The 16,908-nt window shown below is 43.1% G+C and overlaps 1 protein-coding gene across 5 annotated transcripts in view; it reads left to right on the forward strand.

The window, feature by feature from the left end:
• Positions 1–13,052, forward strand: part of Gtf2e1 (general transcription factor IIE subunit 1) — a 32,872-nt gene extending 19,820 nt beyond the window's left edge. For all 5 annotated transcript variants that reach the window (XM_039088355.2, XM_017597999.3, NM_001100556.1 and 2 more), the window contains exons 4-5: positions 5,091–5,332; positions 11,186–13,052. In XM_039088355.2, coding sequence (XP_038944283.1) covers positions 5,091–5,332; positions 11,186–11,610 — 667 coding nt within the window. In that variant the 3' untranslated portion in view covers positions 11,611–13,052. The remainder of the gene's footprint in view (positions 1–5,090; positions 5,333–11,185) is intronic.
• The last annotated feature ends 3,856 nt before the right edge of the window (positions 13,053–16,908 follow it).

Raw genomic sequence — 16,908 nt, forward strand, 5'->3', positions numbered from 1 at the left:
AGACCCTTTCTTTCTCTCATTAGAAAACACAGGCTTGAAATAGCAATAATAAAATAATAAGATAAAATAAAAGCCAAACCAAAATAGGACAAAACAAACTAGCTGAAGAAAAAGCACAAGAAACACAAACAGATGCCGAGACCCATTTACACACCCAGAGAATTCATGGAACAAAATTGGAAATCATAATATATAAGCATAAGATCTGTGAGGTTAAAAGAAAGGGGGGGGGGTGCACAGAGAAAGCATTATTAGACCAAAAAAACCTTCAAAAATACCATTGACCTGGTTTGGCATTTGCTGCTGGGCATGGGGCCTACCCTACGATGTGCTTTACAAACCCAGTGAGACTCCATTGGAGAAAACGAATTTTCTTTTGTAAGTAATTACCATCTAGAAATAGTTTCTGGGTTAGGGATATGTCCACTTCTCTCAGCAGTGGGACCCCGTCTGCTTGGACCTGTGCAGGCCCTGTGGGTGCTGCCACAGTCACTGTGAAGTCATTTGTGGATCAGTCCAGTTGGGTTTGCAAGACACTGTTTCCTTGGTGTCTTTCATCCACATTGGCTCTTAAAAAATTTCTGCCTCCTCTTCCACAGAATTCCTTGATCACAGAAGGGCAGGATTTGATGGACACATCCCATCTAGGACTGAGTGTTCCCAGGTCTCTCACTCTGCACTTTGTCTAATTGTGGAACTCTGTATTTGTTCATTCTATCTGCTGCAGGGAGAAAGCTTTTCTGGTGCTGACTGAGCAAACACTGATTTATGAGTATCGCAGACTATCAGTGGAAGTCATTTATTAGTGCATACCTTTAGCAGAACAGTAGTATTTAGTTTTCCCCTAGGTCCATGGCTTATCTAGTCTCAGATTTTTGGCCACCTGGACAGTGTCACTCATGGGTTCTTTCTCTTGGAATGGGCTTCAATTCAGTCAGAAAGTGGCTGTCTTAGTTTGGGTTTTATTGCTGTGAAGAGACACCACGACCAAGGCAATTATTAAAAAAAGAAAAGACTTCTTTGGGGCTGGCTTTTAGAGATTTAGTCCAGTATCACTGTGATGGGAAGCATGGCAGCCTCCAGTCAGGCATGGTGTTGAAGGAGGTGAGAGCTCTACATCTTGATCCATAGGCAGCTAGGGGGAGACTGGCTTTTGTTTCACACGGGGTGGAGCTTGAGCATTTAAGACTTCAAAACCCTGCTCCAACAGTGACAAGTCCACCCTCTAGTAAGGTCACATCTCCTAGTAGTGCCACTCCTGGTGGGCCAAACATTCAAACACTGGAGTCTGTGGGGCATACCTATCAAACCACCACAGTAGTTGATTACCTTCACAACTTTTGTGCCACCATTGGACCCGTGTGTGTTGCAGGAAGGTCACCATTGCAGACTGCAGAGTTGGTAGTTTGGTTGGTGTTTACCTTTCCTCTCTGGTAGTGTTACACAGTACCTTCTAGGACCATCAACCCTGGTAAGTAGTGGTCAGTTCTAAGGAAGAACTAGCTTCACTGCTCTGTGTTCAGTGAGTTGTATAGGTGTTGTCTTCAGCTGTAGGGCCTTCCTGTCAGTTTGTGGAGAGCAGGCAATAGCCTTGACAGTAGCCTGGTTGCGAAGGGTTTCCATGGCATCCACTTGGCCAACAGCTCAAGCAGATGTAATCCATTCTCAGCACTGAAGGTTTCATTTGCTGATGAGTGATCCTGGGACTCTGTCTCCCCTGTTATTTGGTGACTCCATCTAGGCTCTTTCATACATGTATATGTTTTAAGAAGCTGCCAAGTAGTGGTGGTGGTGCACACCTTTAATCCCAGTACTAGGAAGATAGAGGCAGTTTGATCTCTTGGGTTTGAGACCAGCCTGGTCTACAGAGTTCTAGCTCAACCAAAGATACACAGAGAAACCCTGTCTCAAAACAAACAAAGCCAAAACAAAACAAAGAGGCAACAGGGGCAGCTTCTGTGATATTAGGTGTTATTCGGTCCCTCAAGTGGCCCTCGGTTGTAGCTGTTTCTCTCTGTATTTCCTCCTTACCTTTCCTCCCATACCATCCCCATTTGATCTTCCCATTCAGTCCATCCCACTCCATTCACAACTGTACTCTGTGTTTGCCCTTCCTAGAAAGATCATACCCCAACCTCCAAGTCCCTCACTCTATACCTAATTCCTTCAGTTATGTGAACTGGAGCCTGCTTATCAAAGACCTAACAATATTTGCATGTAAACAGATGTGTCCTGTATTTGTCTTTTTGAGTCTGGATTATCTCACTCAGCATGATTTTTTTTTCTAGTGGTTCTTTTTCTTTCTTTTTTTAAAATTCCCTCTGGTATTTACTGTTTAAAAATAGCAAGTCCTGGGCTAATTTCTTTTCTTCCCAGTTGTACAGAGAACTTTGTAACTTTATCAGTTACTGTGGGCTGACAACACCGGGAGTCAGTTAGAATGTCTTTATGATAATTTGTCTTCCATGCCCAGAGGCTCTGACTTAGTACAGTTTACAGCTCAGTTGCATCCAGAGGGGTCTAGATTTCTTCCATCTCTGCTCTCTCCTGTTGTGTTGCCTTCTTAGGACTGTGAGGGAACTGCCCTCAGGCATTGAATATTACCTGCAGATGAAATGTTCAAGTGCAGACAGGATCACATCCTTTCCCTGTGTCTTATTTAAAACATAACTAAAGAAATGTTCTAGAAAACACACTTTAGTCTATCTGTCCACCAGTGTCTCACTGGCTAGGATTACTTTGTATATTTATTTTAAACCAATATCAGATAGCTAAGTTTTACTTTGGCAGGGAAAGTTCTTAAGAGTCCTTTGGAGCCATCAATATTTAAAGAAAACTGATAATAAAAACCAAGGAGTCAAGATTAGAAGGGCAGCATTCCATCCACGTCACTGGCAGCTTCCCGTTTAACTTAACTCACTGCTGAGACATAAACATTTACTGCTATTTAATTGATGCCCCAAGTAAAGTCTAACTTGAATTTCTCTAAAAGAATACCAAAAGGAAGATTTTAAGAGTGCTCTTTATTCATTCTGATTGTCATTTCTGTTTTTCTTGCCTTTCTTCAAAGTACCTGTTATGACTTGATGAGGTAGTCTCCAAAGTTAACCCCATGAGTTGATGTGTGCAGGATTATGTGTAAAGGGAAACCGTCTCAGAGGGTCGTGTTGTAACAACATCATCGTAATAAAGTCAATGTAGGTCTACACTAGAGCACTGTGCCTTTCTTCTCTCCTCACTGGCGTTAGTTAACTCAGGAAGCCACATCTGCCTGATATGTAAAAGCGGGCTGAGTACAATGAGATGTTAGCTGAAAACAGACAAAGCATTGACCGGGGGCGGGGAGACAGTGAGTCAGTGAGACAGTGAGATGAGCAGGGAGAACTCAGCATGTGATAGGAGCACAAAACCAAAGATGGATCCAGAAACCAAAGGAACATGAATGCTAAGGGAGGAAAAAGTTTACAAAGCCAAGCTATATTGTCGGCACCTGTGCAGGTAGAAAGAATGTCTAGGGACAGATAGAGCTGAATTGAGACAAGTGGTAATCGATACAAAAAATAATGTGAATGTGGAAAGGAACAGAAGACAGAAATCAAGTGAGTGCAATTGTAGCACGAGACATCAACTATTTGACATATCCAGAGCAGGAATGAGGAGACAAGTAGGGAGGGGGCAGAAGAAATGACTAAGACCAGGCAGAACTGGTGCCAGGGAGAAAGGCTGTTGGCAAGAATGGTATCGGATAGCCTTAGGTACAGGTAGGACAGTGAAAGGAATGCAGAGGCAGTAGCTGGAAAACATGCATTAAATAGCTGGAAAGAGCTTGTTGCTTGGTTTCAAAATTATCATAACCAGAAGCAGGGTGGGAAGGATGAGATAAGCCCAAGACTACCCTAGAGGATGGTCAGGATGCTGTCCTAAGAGACCTACAGCTAGCTGGTCAGATCCCTGGACACTGGCACAGCAAGGGAGCCTAAGCTCAGCATGTGCTAGAGACCCAAGGAGCTGTGAGGTGGTCTAAGAAAGAGAGAAAGAGCAAGGCAGCAAGCAGAAAGACAAGGACAGGTTCCTAGAGGTTTCCAAGGGAAGAGGATTAACAAAGTGTCAGTTAGATTTAGGTTAGATTTAGGATGGCATGGTTTCTGAACGAACGGATATCACAATGCAGGGAGACATTTAGAGAAGTAGGAGAAGTCAGAGAAGTCATGAGGTGTGCAGCACCTGTGGGCTCTGAAAACAACCACAAGGCATGGAGTGAACAGGCATCAGAAACAACGCTCACCTCTAGACAGGCGCGCTAAAGACAAACTGATATAGATCAGGATTGAAAATGCTAAAGCAGCAGCGAGAAGGTTGGCTTAGCTCAAAGAAATGGATTGGAGAAAGATAAGGATTGATTGGGCCTGAAGTGTGTTGACAGGCAAGAAAGGCCATAGAGGTAGAGAGCAAACCAGATGAGGAAACATCAGCATCCATGCGGGGAAGGGTGGCTGGGACGCACAGTCAGTACCGTTGTAGAAATAGAAGGATGCAGCGAGGTAGAAGAGACTGGGCTCTGAAGAGGGACGTGCCTGTTCAGTGAGTGGCAGGAGGAGAATGTTCATTCTGTGTTGAAGTCCGACCAGTAGAATAATTTCCTAGTTTCTTCCATGGTCACACACAAAGTCACCCTAGTTTAGTTACACTAAAAAAGTATTTTTAAGATACAGTACTCTTTATTTTATTTTACACAAAATTCTCATGGAAGATATAACTGGGGGTGGTTTTACCAGACTGGTATTTTTAAGTATTCTGTCACTGTGTCCTTCTCCTCCCTCATGCAAGTTAATGGAACATATATCAATCTCAAAAGTGCTAGTTATTCCTGTGTGCAAGAGGATCCAGTGTTGCAGAGCTTAAATATGATGTAATGCATACAGCTTTCACCCGGTGTTGTAGAATTCTTTGAGAGTTGTGAAAGCATGCCTGCCTAATTGCTAGATAACTTTTGTTCCTGCTCCTGATGTATTAGGCCTCTCTCCAAGTGTCCTTCATGTTACAAACCTAGACCTTAACCTTTCTCCTTGTTCTTCTCTCCTTTCCTACAGCAAGGACCGAGCAGCAAGTGCTGCTGGAGCGGCTGGCCTGGCAGGTGGGCACCACCGGGAAGCATGGACCAACAAAGGCCCCTCTTATGAAGACTTGTATACTCAGAATGTTGTCATCAGCATGGACGACCAAGACGATGTGCATCGCACCTCGCTGGAAGGGAAAGCCGCCAAAGAGAGACCCATTTGGTTGAGAGAGAGCACTGTCCAGGGGGCGTACGGTTCTGAAGAGATGAAGGAAGGTAAGACTGAGAAGTAGGGAGTGCCTTTGCCATGGAAATTACCTCAGCTTAGAAGGAGAGTGCCTGGGTGGTTCTCGGTTTATTGAAAGTTCATTGTAGGAAACTGAGCACTAAGCATTAGCACCGACTGTGTTCTGTGACGTTCAGCTTAGTCAGGATAGCACATACATTTTTTATATGTATAAGTGTTTGCCTGAACATATACATGTGTGTGCACTACATGACCCCTAGTGCCCAGGGAGGTAAGAAGACGGTATCAGATTCTAGACTCACAGATATTTTAGAGCCGCCGTGAGAGTGCCGGGACCCGAGCTCAGGTCCTCTGGAAGAGCAACCAGGACTCTTTTTTTTTTTTTTTTTTAATTTCTATATATATATTTTTTTTTATTAACTTGAGTATTTCTTTTTTTTTTATTTTTATTTTTTATTAACTTGAGTATTTCTTATATACATTTCGAGTGTTATTCCCTTTCCCGGTTTCCGGGCAAACATCCCCCTCCCCCCTCCCCTTCCTTATGGGTGTTCCCCTCCCAACCCTCCCCCCATTGCCGCCCTCCCCCCATAGACTAGTTCACTGGGGGTTCAGTCTTAGCAGGACCCAGGGCTTCCCCTTCCACTGGTGCTCTTACTAGGATATTCATTGCTACCTATGGGGTCAGAGTCCAGGGTCAGTCCATGTATAGTCTTTAGGTAGTGGCTTAGTCCCTGGAAGCTCTGGTTGCTTGGCATTGTTGTACTTTTGGGGTCTCGAGCCCCTTCAAGCTCTTCCAGTTCTTTCTCTGATTCCTTCAACGGGGGACCTATTCTCAGCTCAGTGGTTTGCTGCTGGCATTCGCCTCTGTATTTGCTGTATTCTGGCTGTGTCTCTCAGGAGCGATCTACATCCGGCTCCTGTCGGTCTGCACTTCTTTGCTTCATCCATCTTGTCTAATTGGGTGGCTGTATATGTATGGGCCACATGTGGGGCAGGCTCTGAATGGGTGTTCCTTCAGTCTCTGTTTTAATCTTTGCCTCTCCCTTCCCAGCCAAGGGTATTCTTTTTCCTCATTTAAAGAAGGAGTGAAGCATTCACATTTTGATCATCCGTCTTGAGTTTCGTTTGTTCTAGGGATCTAGGGTAATTCAAGCATTTGGGCTAATAGCCACTTATCAATGAGTGCATACCATGTATGTCTTTCTGTGATTGGGTTAGCTCACTCAGGATGATATTTTCCAGTTCCAACCATTTGCCTACGAATTTCATAAACTCGTTGTTTTTGATAGCTGAGTAATATTCCATTGTGTAGATGTACCACATTTTCTGTATCCATTCCTCTGTTGAAGGGCATCTGGGTTCTTTCCAGCTTCTGGCTATTATAAATAAGGCTGCGATGAACATAGTGGAGCACGTGTCTCTTTTATATGTTGAGGCATCTTTTGGGTATATGCCCAAGAGAGGTATAGCTGGATCCTCAGGCAGTTCAATGTCCAATTTTCTGAGGAACCTCCAGACTGATTTCCAGAATGGTTTTACCAGTCTGCAATCCCACCAACAATGGAGGAGTGTTCCTCTTTCTCCACATCCTCGCCAGCATCTGCTGTCACCTGAGTTTTTGATCTTAGCCATTCTCACTGGTGTGAGGTGAAATCTCAGGGTTGTTTTGATTTGCATTTCCCTTATGACTAAAGATGTTGAACATTTCTTTAGGTGTTTCTCAGCCATTCGGCATTCCTCAGCTGTGAATTCTTTGTTTAGCTCTGAACCCCATTTTTTAATAGGGTTATTTGTTTCCCTGCGGTCTAACTTCTTGAGTTCTTTGTATATTTTGGATATAAGGCCTCTATCTGTTGTAGGATTGGTAAAGATCTTTTCCCAATCTGTTGGTTGCCGTTTTGTCCTAACCACAGTGTCCTTTGCCTTACAGAAGCTTTGCAGTTTTATGAGATCCCATTTGTCGATTCTTGATCTTAGAGCATAAGCCATTGGTGTTTTGTTCAGGAAATTTTTTCCAGTGCCTATGTGTTCCAGATGCTTCCCTAGTTTTTCTTCTATTAGTTTGAGTGTGTCTGGTTTGATGTGGAGGTCCTTGATCCACTTGGACTTAAGCTTTGTACAGGCAACCAGGACTCTTAAGCACTGCCCCGTCTTACCAGTTCCAGATGTCTGTGCTTAGATTGAAATACTGCCATGCTTTCATTTTGGTTAAAGCACCGTTGTATTGTATAGGTTTCTCATAAGTAACAAGGAACCTTTTGCTAGCTGAGGTATATAGGAAGATACCACATGAAAGCAATGAGTGTCCCTGCGTCCAAGAAAATTGATAGAATTTTATTTGGGACAATCTTGTAAGTCTCTGAGACCAAAAGGGTTAGCAGTTGGGCAATAACTTTCACAAGTTTAAGAAGTGCAGGGTTTACTTTGTAAGTTCTAGCTCAGGCACTGGACTCCACCTTGGGGGATGATAATAGAGCAAACAGCAGCTGAGACTGGTCCAGACTGGATGGACTAGAAAGCAGAGGTGACAGGAGTGGACGGTCTGCCCCACTAGGGTTTGTTACTAGCTTGTCACATGACTGGGATCTTCAGTGCAGAAGCATCGTCAGTTACTCCTGCTCTGACCGTCTCCTGCCTTCGTTCCTAAGATCTGTGCCAGTGCACTGTGTAGACTGGCACTGGGTAAGAGAGAGGGGGGTATTGTGGTTGCAGGTAATACCTCTCGTGGAGTTGATTCCCTTTGAAAGTTCAGTTCTAGTCAAAAAATATTCCTGTGACAACCGTGCTTTCCTTACCTCCCACCTCACGGATTAGCCTGCGATGTGCAGTTATTTTGGTTGAGGTGGTTCTGGTTTATGTAGTCGTTAGGCTGTAGTATTCAATGGGCTTGTTTGCCTCAACTTGGCTTCTTCCCTGTTCTTGAAGCAGTCATATCTTTTTTTTTATTTTATGAACTTAGAAACAAAATTAACTCAGATATAATTATTATTAACCAATGTAATGTATAAATAACTAGTAAGTTTAACTTTGAATATTTATAATTTGTAAGATAGTAGAATCTGAGTTATGGGGCTTAAACAAGCTAGTCTACCCAAATTTTCTGTGTAAGATAGATAGTATTTAGATTTGTCCTTGTTTGTCATGATGTTGAACATGGGCTACTCATTGAGATGTTTGTCCTGAACCGAATTTTCCTCAAACATGAATTATGCCATGTCTTTTTTGACCCCGGGGTTCTGATTGGTTGATTCCTGTGCCCCTGCTCTCCTTCACAGTGGCCTCTTTCCCAGTCATCTGCAATCAGAGTTCCTTGTGTCTTTTCCCCAGTCCATCTCTCCAGCTCTACACTTGATCTTAGCCAAAAGGCCGAGAAGCGATCCATCTCCAGCTCTAATAAGCTTTCTGGAGGCCCGGTGACCAGAATAATACCTGTAGCTTATACACAGATCACTCAAGTCTGGTTTTAGTACCATTTGGTTGCCGCCTGCCATTTTGTTTGTTACTTTGGTTCTGGAAGCTTGCTAAGACTAATGTGAGACACAGACAGGGGACCTGTAGGACACATTTAGTCCAACCCTGTATTTAATAGCTTGGACTGTGTCATTCAACATAGTCTATATTACTTTTCTATATGTAGGTATTCTTTTACTTTGACTATGTAAATATTTATTTTTTTGGTGACCTAGTCAAACTTTAGCTTTTCAGGTTTTTTTCTACATTTTGGCTATTCAACTCCAGATTGCATAGCAGCATCATTGACCTTGACAGGCAGTGTGCACCTTCTTTGTAACTTTTAGCTGTTACATAGGACTTCCTGGAAGTATTTCCTCTACTTTCTCACCCATAAATGTGCCTAGTCATCTTTGTTTTCGTCTTCTGTTTTTTGTTTTTTTCTTTTTTCTTTTATTTTTTCGGAACTGGGGACCTAACCCAGGGCCTTGTGCTTGCTAGGCAAGCGCTCTATCACTGAGCTAAATCCCTAACCTTTCGTCTTCTGTTTTAATCTTTAACAAAACAGTCCCTTCCCCCAGACTGTGCTTGTCAGAATCTGTTCAGTATGTGTGCATTTACTTGTATTTTGCATCTCCTCCAACTTTGTACTTTTTTGAAATATTGTGTTGGTAAAATGAAAGTATTTATGACAAGCGCCTTCAGACACAGCTGGCCTGGAGGCCTACGAGCCTTTCCTGCCTTTCTTGATTTTCTTTGGGAGTCAGCACTCTGGAAGCCTCTGCCTTCAGCAGTGTTTGCCTTTGATGCTGATGTCCATCTTATGCTGTCTCTTTTCTCTAGCTTTCTTTTCTCTCTTGCCTAGTATCTCATGAGGGAATTCAGTTCTTTTCAAAACATCTAACTCCCAGCTAATGTTCGATATAGTAACACGGTGATTTCACTTTATTCATGGCCAGAACTAACCATTTTCTGAGCCTTCTCTTGATGATGGTTGGTAATTGTCCTATATATCAGACCCATTGGTAATTGTCGTATATATCAGACCCATTCTGAGTACTCCATATTCCCTTGGACTCCACAGTAATTCAGTGAAGCAAATACTATTAGTTTTTACACTGTTATACTTGGGGAATTTGGAGAAGAGAAAATTAGTGTAACTTTACCCAAACCACATACCCAATATGTGTTAGTATTTGAATCAAGGAGGCAGGTCCCAAGTGTGACTTTTTTGTTCCTTTTATATATTTAAAAGGGCAGTGTGTTTGAGTCTAACTGAATGCAAAATGTAAACATTTTTCTTACATGTATATCAGCCAAGATGTGGGTATATGTGTGTATAAGTGGTGATATGTGGTGAGAGAAAATCTTAAATTGACCTTTTTATAATGAGTTCGAAGTTGGTATGATTTGCTTCAGGAACATGACACTGCTATTTATTTACTCAGTCAGCAAATTCTCACTCAGTGCCTCACACATGGCAGGTATTGCTTTAGTGCCTGGGGTCACATAGAATAAGAGATAAAATTGTTGTGGCAGATTCTATGTCCTTGGAAAAGGACAACAGAGGCTGTAAGCCTAAGTCATCATGTTGAAAAACGATGCTTTGGGCAAAAACACACCCTTTGATAAAGTGTTGTTTGAGTAACATAAAGGATGTAGGGAAGTTAGATGCAGAGAGACCTAGGAGAAAATAATTCTTTCAGGGCAAACAGGCAGTCCAGCTACCCTGAGGGAGTGTGTGTGTTTGGAATGTGTCCAGGAATAGCAACTGTGGCTGGCACAGAGTGACTTAACGGGGGAGAATGGGTAAGAAGTTGGTGGCCAGGAGGAGTTCAGGATGAGGCAGCATCTTTAGGTATCGTTAGGCCTCTGGGTTTTACTGAGTGAGGTGAAGCTGTGTTTCCATTCTGTGTTATGCTGCTGCTGTGCCAGCCCTATCTCAGCACCTCTCACAGGTTCTCGCTGGGAGTCGTAGCAGGCACATCTTCTCTCCGCTTCCTAACATTTAGAAATTGAAAATTTTGCTCAAAATAGTGCAGTTTGCATGGGGGAGGGGAGAACTCACAACTCCCATTTGTGTGAGCGTCTGTAAACCTGTAAAGTCCATGTACTCAGTCATTGTGCTACTGGAGCTTTAGTTTCTAAGAAACATTAGAAGAGCATTTTGTAGAAGAGCAGCTCAGGAATGCAAGCAGTGAGCTCTGCGTTGTCGTATTTGCCGACTTAAATATAAGGCATTAAAGTCTTTTTTGTATTAGTTACAAATGAATGAACTGGGGCTGGGGATTTAGCTCAGTGGTAGAGCGCTTACCTAGGAAGCGCAAAGCCCTGGGTTCGGTCCCCAGCTCAAAAAAAAAAAAAAAAAAAAAAAAAAAAAAAAAAAAAACCTCTACAAATGAATGAACTTTCTGGCTTTTAACTTCCAGGTGGCATCGACATGGACACATTTCAGGATCGAGAGGAAGCCCGTGCGGGGCCTGATGACAACGAGGAGGTCATGCGAGCTCTACTCATTCATGAGAAGAAGACGTCTTCGGCGACAGCTGGCTCAGTGGGAGCAGCCGCTCCGGTGACTGCTGCCAACGGCAGTGACTCTGAGAGTGAGACCAGTGAGTCGGATGACGACTCTCCACCCCGGCCAGCAGCTGCAGCTCCTCATCACCGCGATGAAGATGAGGAAGATGACGAGTTTGAGGAAGTAGCAGATGACCCCGTTGTTATGGTGGCTGGCTGCCCATTCTCCTACAGTGAGGTTAGCCAGCGGCCAGAGTTGGTAGCTCAGATGACACCAGAAGAAAAGGAAGCCTACATAGCCATGGGCCAGCGGATGTTTGAGGATCTCTTCGAGTGAACTTCCCTGCTTTTCCTGTGTTAGCTTACTTCAGAGAGAAACTTCCCGGCCAGGGCTGAGGGGCTTTTCTTTATGTAAAGCACCCGGTAGTCTGGTACAGAAGTGTAGTAGGAGAGAAAATCTGATTTTTTTTTAATGTAAGAAACTTCCCAAAAAGGTAGATAGGTTGAAAGTATTCAGTTCCCTCATATTACTAAAGTATTAATATTTTTCTCTATTTCCTTATCTAATTTCTTCCTTTCCCTCTTAAGACATATTTTTCTCACTCTGACTAAAATGTTCCTGTCTACCTTCAGAACCCTGCTAGGGATAAACTTACCCTAGTGTTGTAGCTGCATTGTGGCCGCTTGGCACGATTTGAGACGATGCCTTATATTCCTGTCAACCAAAGCGGCTTACCAAGAAGCAGATCACTGCGTAGGGGAGCACCCACACATTTCATCTTCCTCAGAATTGAGTTTGGGGTGCGCCTGTGAAATGAGTGAGAGAGTACAGGAGAGAGGGGTACCTGAATCTTGGATCCACGTCTGTAGAACCAATAAAGCTGGTAGATTGTTTCGTTTTCATAGACCTTTTGGGCTGTACTTCAGGTGACAGAGTGACAGATGACAAAGCAGGTTAGTTCTACCCTCATGGAGGAATTCCAGCAGCACATGTGCCAAGGGTAAGGAGTCTGTGTCCAGGGTTGAAGAACAGAGAGCACTGGGAACCAAGCCTTATGCTGCGTCTGGTCAGTGTGATTTACTTGGGAATCTCTGACGTAAAGCGAGACTGGCCCCACTCCCCAGCGCTTGCTCTACAGGCCTTTGCCAGGGCTCTGCATTAAGGAGCCCATTCCAGTACAGAGCAGTGCTGATTCCTCCACTCCCCCAACTCTTCAAAGGCCACCAGAGCCTTTATCTGTCTCTGAGCCTCCTCTGACATCGTCCTTCAGTGCCTCAGACTACATTGTTGAGCATTGTAACCAAGGAACAGAGTCATCAGCACGGTGTTCTTCTTGAAGGCAGAACTTTAAAAATAAAGGACTTCCATATAAGGTCTACAACAATTAAAGTTTTACAGTATTTCTCCTTGCATTGTGACTTTTAGTTATCATTCTGTAGTATATGTGTGAAGCTGGGGACGTTTTAGGGAATGTGAGCCTCATGTAGAGAGACGACAGACATTTACCTGGTTGTTGGATGACTGAAGATTGACAGTCTGCGTACTGCAGGTTAGAGCTGGTTAGTTTATCGCTCTAAAGATGTTAGAGGCTTCTCATGGTCGTCATCTAATAGCATAGGTGCAATTTGATTTAAACTTTTTTTGGCACTGAATTGTCTTAAAAAACCTTTTTATGTATTTATCTTAAATACATGAACTGTTCAACTTTAAAATTTTGTTTTTTAAACTTTCATGGTTGTAGAAAAATTTAATTTTTAAAACATTAATTTTAAAATGTATGTTCTTTGTTGCATTTTATATGAGGTTGTGTGTGAGTGTGCATTTCAGTAGTGGAAAAGTGGTTCATAAAGGCACTCACTAAAGCGGCGGTGGGGATAGGCTAGGGAGCTGTCGTACTCCCTGCATTACCTCAGTCAAGAAAGAAATGGTTTCTAAGGCAGATACAGCCGTTCATAACAAGGCATTGGGAAGAAAGGTGTCCATATTGTATACATGTAAAAGGATTCGCGTTTTCCCTATAGAGGGCACATAGGGGCTGTTTGCAAGAAATTCTTGGCTGTTCTATTTGACAGATTGTCTGGAACAAACCTGAAGCAGGCGTAGTGTGTGTGAGTGGAGTGGGATTTGTAGTAATCACAGTTTTATATAATAGAGATCCCATATTGTAAAGTACACATAGACTATGGGCTACATGTAGAAATAGTGGAATGACAAAAACAAATTCTATGCTAATGCTAGGGTTATTGTGTGTATTCCTTGGTTTTGCATTTGAATCCCAGCTTAATCAAATTAAAATAATAGGACAGTGTAATGTAGTGTGTAAGTTTGTGACTGTTGCCTGTCTATTTCAGCAGTGTGTGACAGACCTCAGGAGAGCTTTTCATCAGACAGGTGTGTTTGTCTCACGCTGCTCAGGAACTTGTTATGGGAAGGCAGTTAGTGACAGAAAACCCAAAAATGGAAGTAGTGTCTATTGTTAGCCTTGGAAGCTCCGGCGGGGGCGGGCCTGTTCCCAAAGGTGGTAATGCATGCAGTGCCAGTGTAAAGAGGACCCAGGGTATTAGGAGTTATCACTGCCTACAGCATACAGCAGGGACAGGCAGGAGTCCGTTCCTCTGATGGGGTTGGCTCTCATATTTGTTTTAGTTTCCTCATAGCCCACCTTTTCTACTGCCCTTAAGATTTTAATGGACCTCAACCTAGAAGATGACATCTAGTAGCATTTCTTTGGGAAACTACTGTTCCTTTGTAGAGAGAGAAGCGAGGGTCTACACCACCTGAATGGATTTCTCCCCAGTACCATTAATGGCAGTCTGTGGAGGAGGCTGGGGGGAATTGGGAGGAGGCATCAGAAAAGGGCTTTTGTTAGGCAAAAAAAAAAATTAATTTATATCCTTTTCTGTAAGAATCTGTTAGTTATTCTCAGGGGTTCTGCCATGAAATTTGACTAAAATTTCAGCTTTTTCTTTTCCATGTCATCCCTTTTCCCCTCAAAGGCCTTGGGAAGTTTTCGTGTTCCAAGATCTTCCTGTTCCTTTCAGCTAGTTGTCTTTTCAAATAGTTGTAGCTTCTACGCATCCAAAGGCAGGGCCTGTCAAGATGGCTCCCTAACCAAGGAGCCATCTCCCTGTCCCTAGGAGCCAGCATGGGAGGTTAACCATGGCTTCTTTTTTTCCTTTAGGCAGTTACTGTTTTTTCTCAGTAACACATAACCTGTATATTATAATATTATCTCTCTGGATATGACTCACTTTCACTTACACTGTTTCTCTAAGGCTCAGGTGACAAGCTACTGTAGCCCTGGGCTATACAGCTGTATCTGGCGTTTCATTTTGTCCACCCTTGTAGTCAATGCTTTTTATTTTGAAACCTCCTCACGTGCCTTTCCACAAAACACCTTAAGGAATATTACATTTAAATGACCTTTAAAAATCCATTCAGCACATCCTGGGGGAAGTCAGGGGACCAGGTACTAATCCCACACTATCTGATCAGACACTGTTACCTCTTATGCTCTCTCTCATGTAGTATAACTTCCTGGTCATTTTCTCAACAGTCAATTATGAAATGATTGTACTAGGCCCCTAGGTTTATTTTAGCTAGTATTTTATGAAGGCAAGCGACCACATATTTTTAAAATAAAGCCAAGCAACACCAATAAAAAATGATTTGTGACATGTGAGAGGAAGGCAAAACCAGGCATGGGGTATTTTAATTGACAGACTAAGGTACAAGGCAGATTTGGAATTGGCAGTGTCACTGGTCACAAAAGGAATGGCATTTAATTGGGCTTCTATTTCCCCATCTTGCTGTGGTATTTAGCTCGTCATCTGCATGACTAAGGGAGGAATAATCGTGTATTTTATCACTGTTGGTGTTGTAAGGTTGGAGTACCCGCAGGAAACCAGAACAGCAGGGCCAGTTCACTTTGTTCAGTTGGCCCCATGCCTAGAATTCTAGCCAGGACCACAGGATAAAAGGTGTAGATGTGGTGCTTTTCTTTTTCTTTTTCTTCCCAAGTTTTAAAAAGGGAAGTATAAAATAACAGTATCTTATTCTCAACTGCAACAGTCATGAGACCTGGGAGTGGCACTCAGTGTCCAGAAGAGCTCCAAGGTACCAGGCCTTGGGCTGGGTCCCCCCTCACTGGAAATAAAGAGAAAGCCTACAGATTCTTGAAGTCAGTAGCGTGGCTCACGTGGTATTTATTTTGTGCTCTGACTTCAAAGCTATGCTGCCTTTAACAGTTGGGCTGCTGTCACTTTTTTTAATAGCTTAAAATTCCCTCCCAGAAAATGAAGACTTTTTAGAAAACTGGGAACTGTGGTAAACTTGTTGTCTATTCGTGGGTTTTGTCTTTTTTTATTTTTTCTTTTACCCTGCCATAAAAGAAAATAAACTGAACAGGATTAATGCAGACACTCTTAAAACCTGACAAGCCAGAGTGGGTTGAGAAAAGGGAAGATAATGAAATCTTCCTTTGGAGAGCTAAAGAGAGGAAGCAATTCCCGTGCCCCTTTAAGTGCAGGAGCAGATTAAACAGCCTCTTCAGAATGAGCTTTATGTCCTGAGAACCAGAGGCAGCCTCTCGAATTCACTTACAAAGCTGCTAGGCCTAGTGCATGACCCAGTTTCAGCAGTCAGCCCCCGTTCCCGTCATACAGAAGTACATTATCGCCTACCCAATGTAAATAAGTCTGTGAAATTAAGCTAGGAAGAGTACAAGGGCCAGGTTCCTGAACCATGTGAAGACATACAAGATGGTTGTATAGTCTCACTGTTACATAAATGTATCTGATACCTCAAGATCACCCAATTAGGAAGATATGAGAGCTCCTCCGCCCATCCCCATCTCACCGTTCTGAAGGAGCCATTGTTGAGAGCTTGTTTATCATTCCATATGTCTTCTATGCCTTTAGCACCCATCCTGTGTAAATGGGATTACACACACCATCATCCATATTTGTAAACATTAGAGCAGTATAGAATTTTAAAATACCATGTGATGGTTCGTGACCTCCTTTATTAATGACTGGACCTATCCCCTACATTTTCCTTTTCTTTTTGGTTATTTATGTAACAGAATCATAAGAGAAATAGGCAAAGCGTATGTTGGTCATGTTACTGTGACAAACTGCTGAAGCTCATTCCTCTCACAGATTTGTGTTTAATGAGGTTTCTGAGACTGAAAGTCCCAAGATCAGAGATCTCTGTTTGGCCGCCACTGAGGGCCCACTTGGCTGTAACACAAAAGGGTGGAGAAGGAAGTGGCCATTTACAGAAGAGGCCAGGTCCATGGGATGGACTTACTGTATTACAATTCGAAGAGCCTCTCTGAAGGTGGCTTTAGTCCATCCCCATTGCCAGTGATGTGACCCCATCAGGCCCCAACTCTTACATGGCCCCGTCCCCCCGGCACTCCTACACGGTGGACCAGCCCAGCACATGAAACCCTGGATACAAATCAACAGGATGTGCTGTGTCCGTTTACACTCCAGTAGACACTGCCAAGTTATCTTTAAAAAATACTTGGGTGATACATAGCTGGAGAGGAGTGTGAAGTACTAGTCCTGTATTGGAGTTTATGCCTGGAGAAGAGTAAAGCTACATTCTTAGTCTTGATGTCCAAGTCTG

Source organism: Rattus norvegicus, chromosome 11 (assembly GCF_036323735.1).
Source record: "Rattus norvegicus strain BN/NHsdMcwi chromosome 11, GRCr8, whole genome shotgun sequence".
Classification (NCBI taxonomy): Eukaryota; Metazoa; Chordata; class Mammalia; order Rodentia; family Muridae; genus Rattus; species Rattus norvegicus.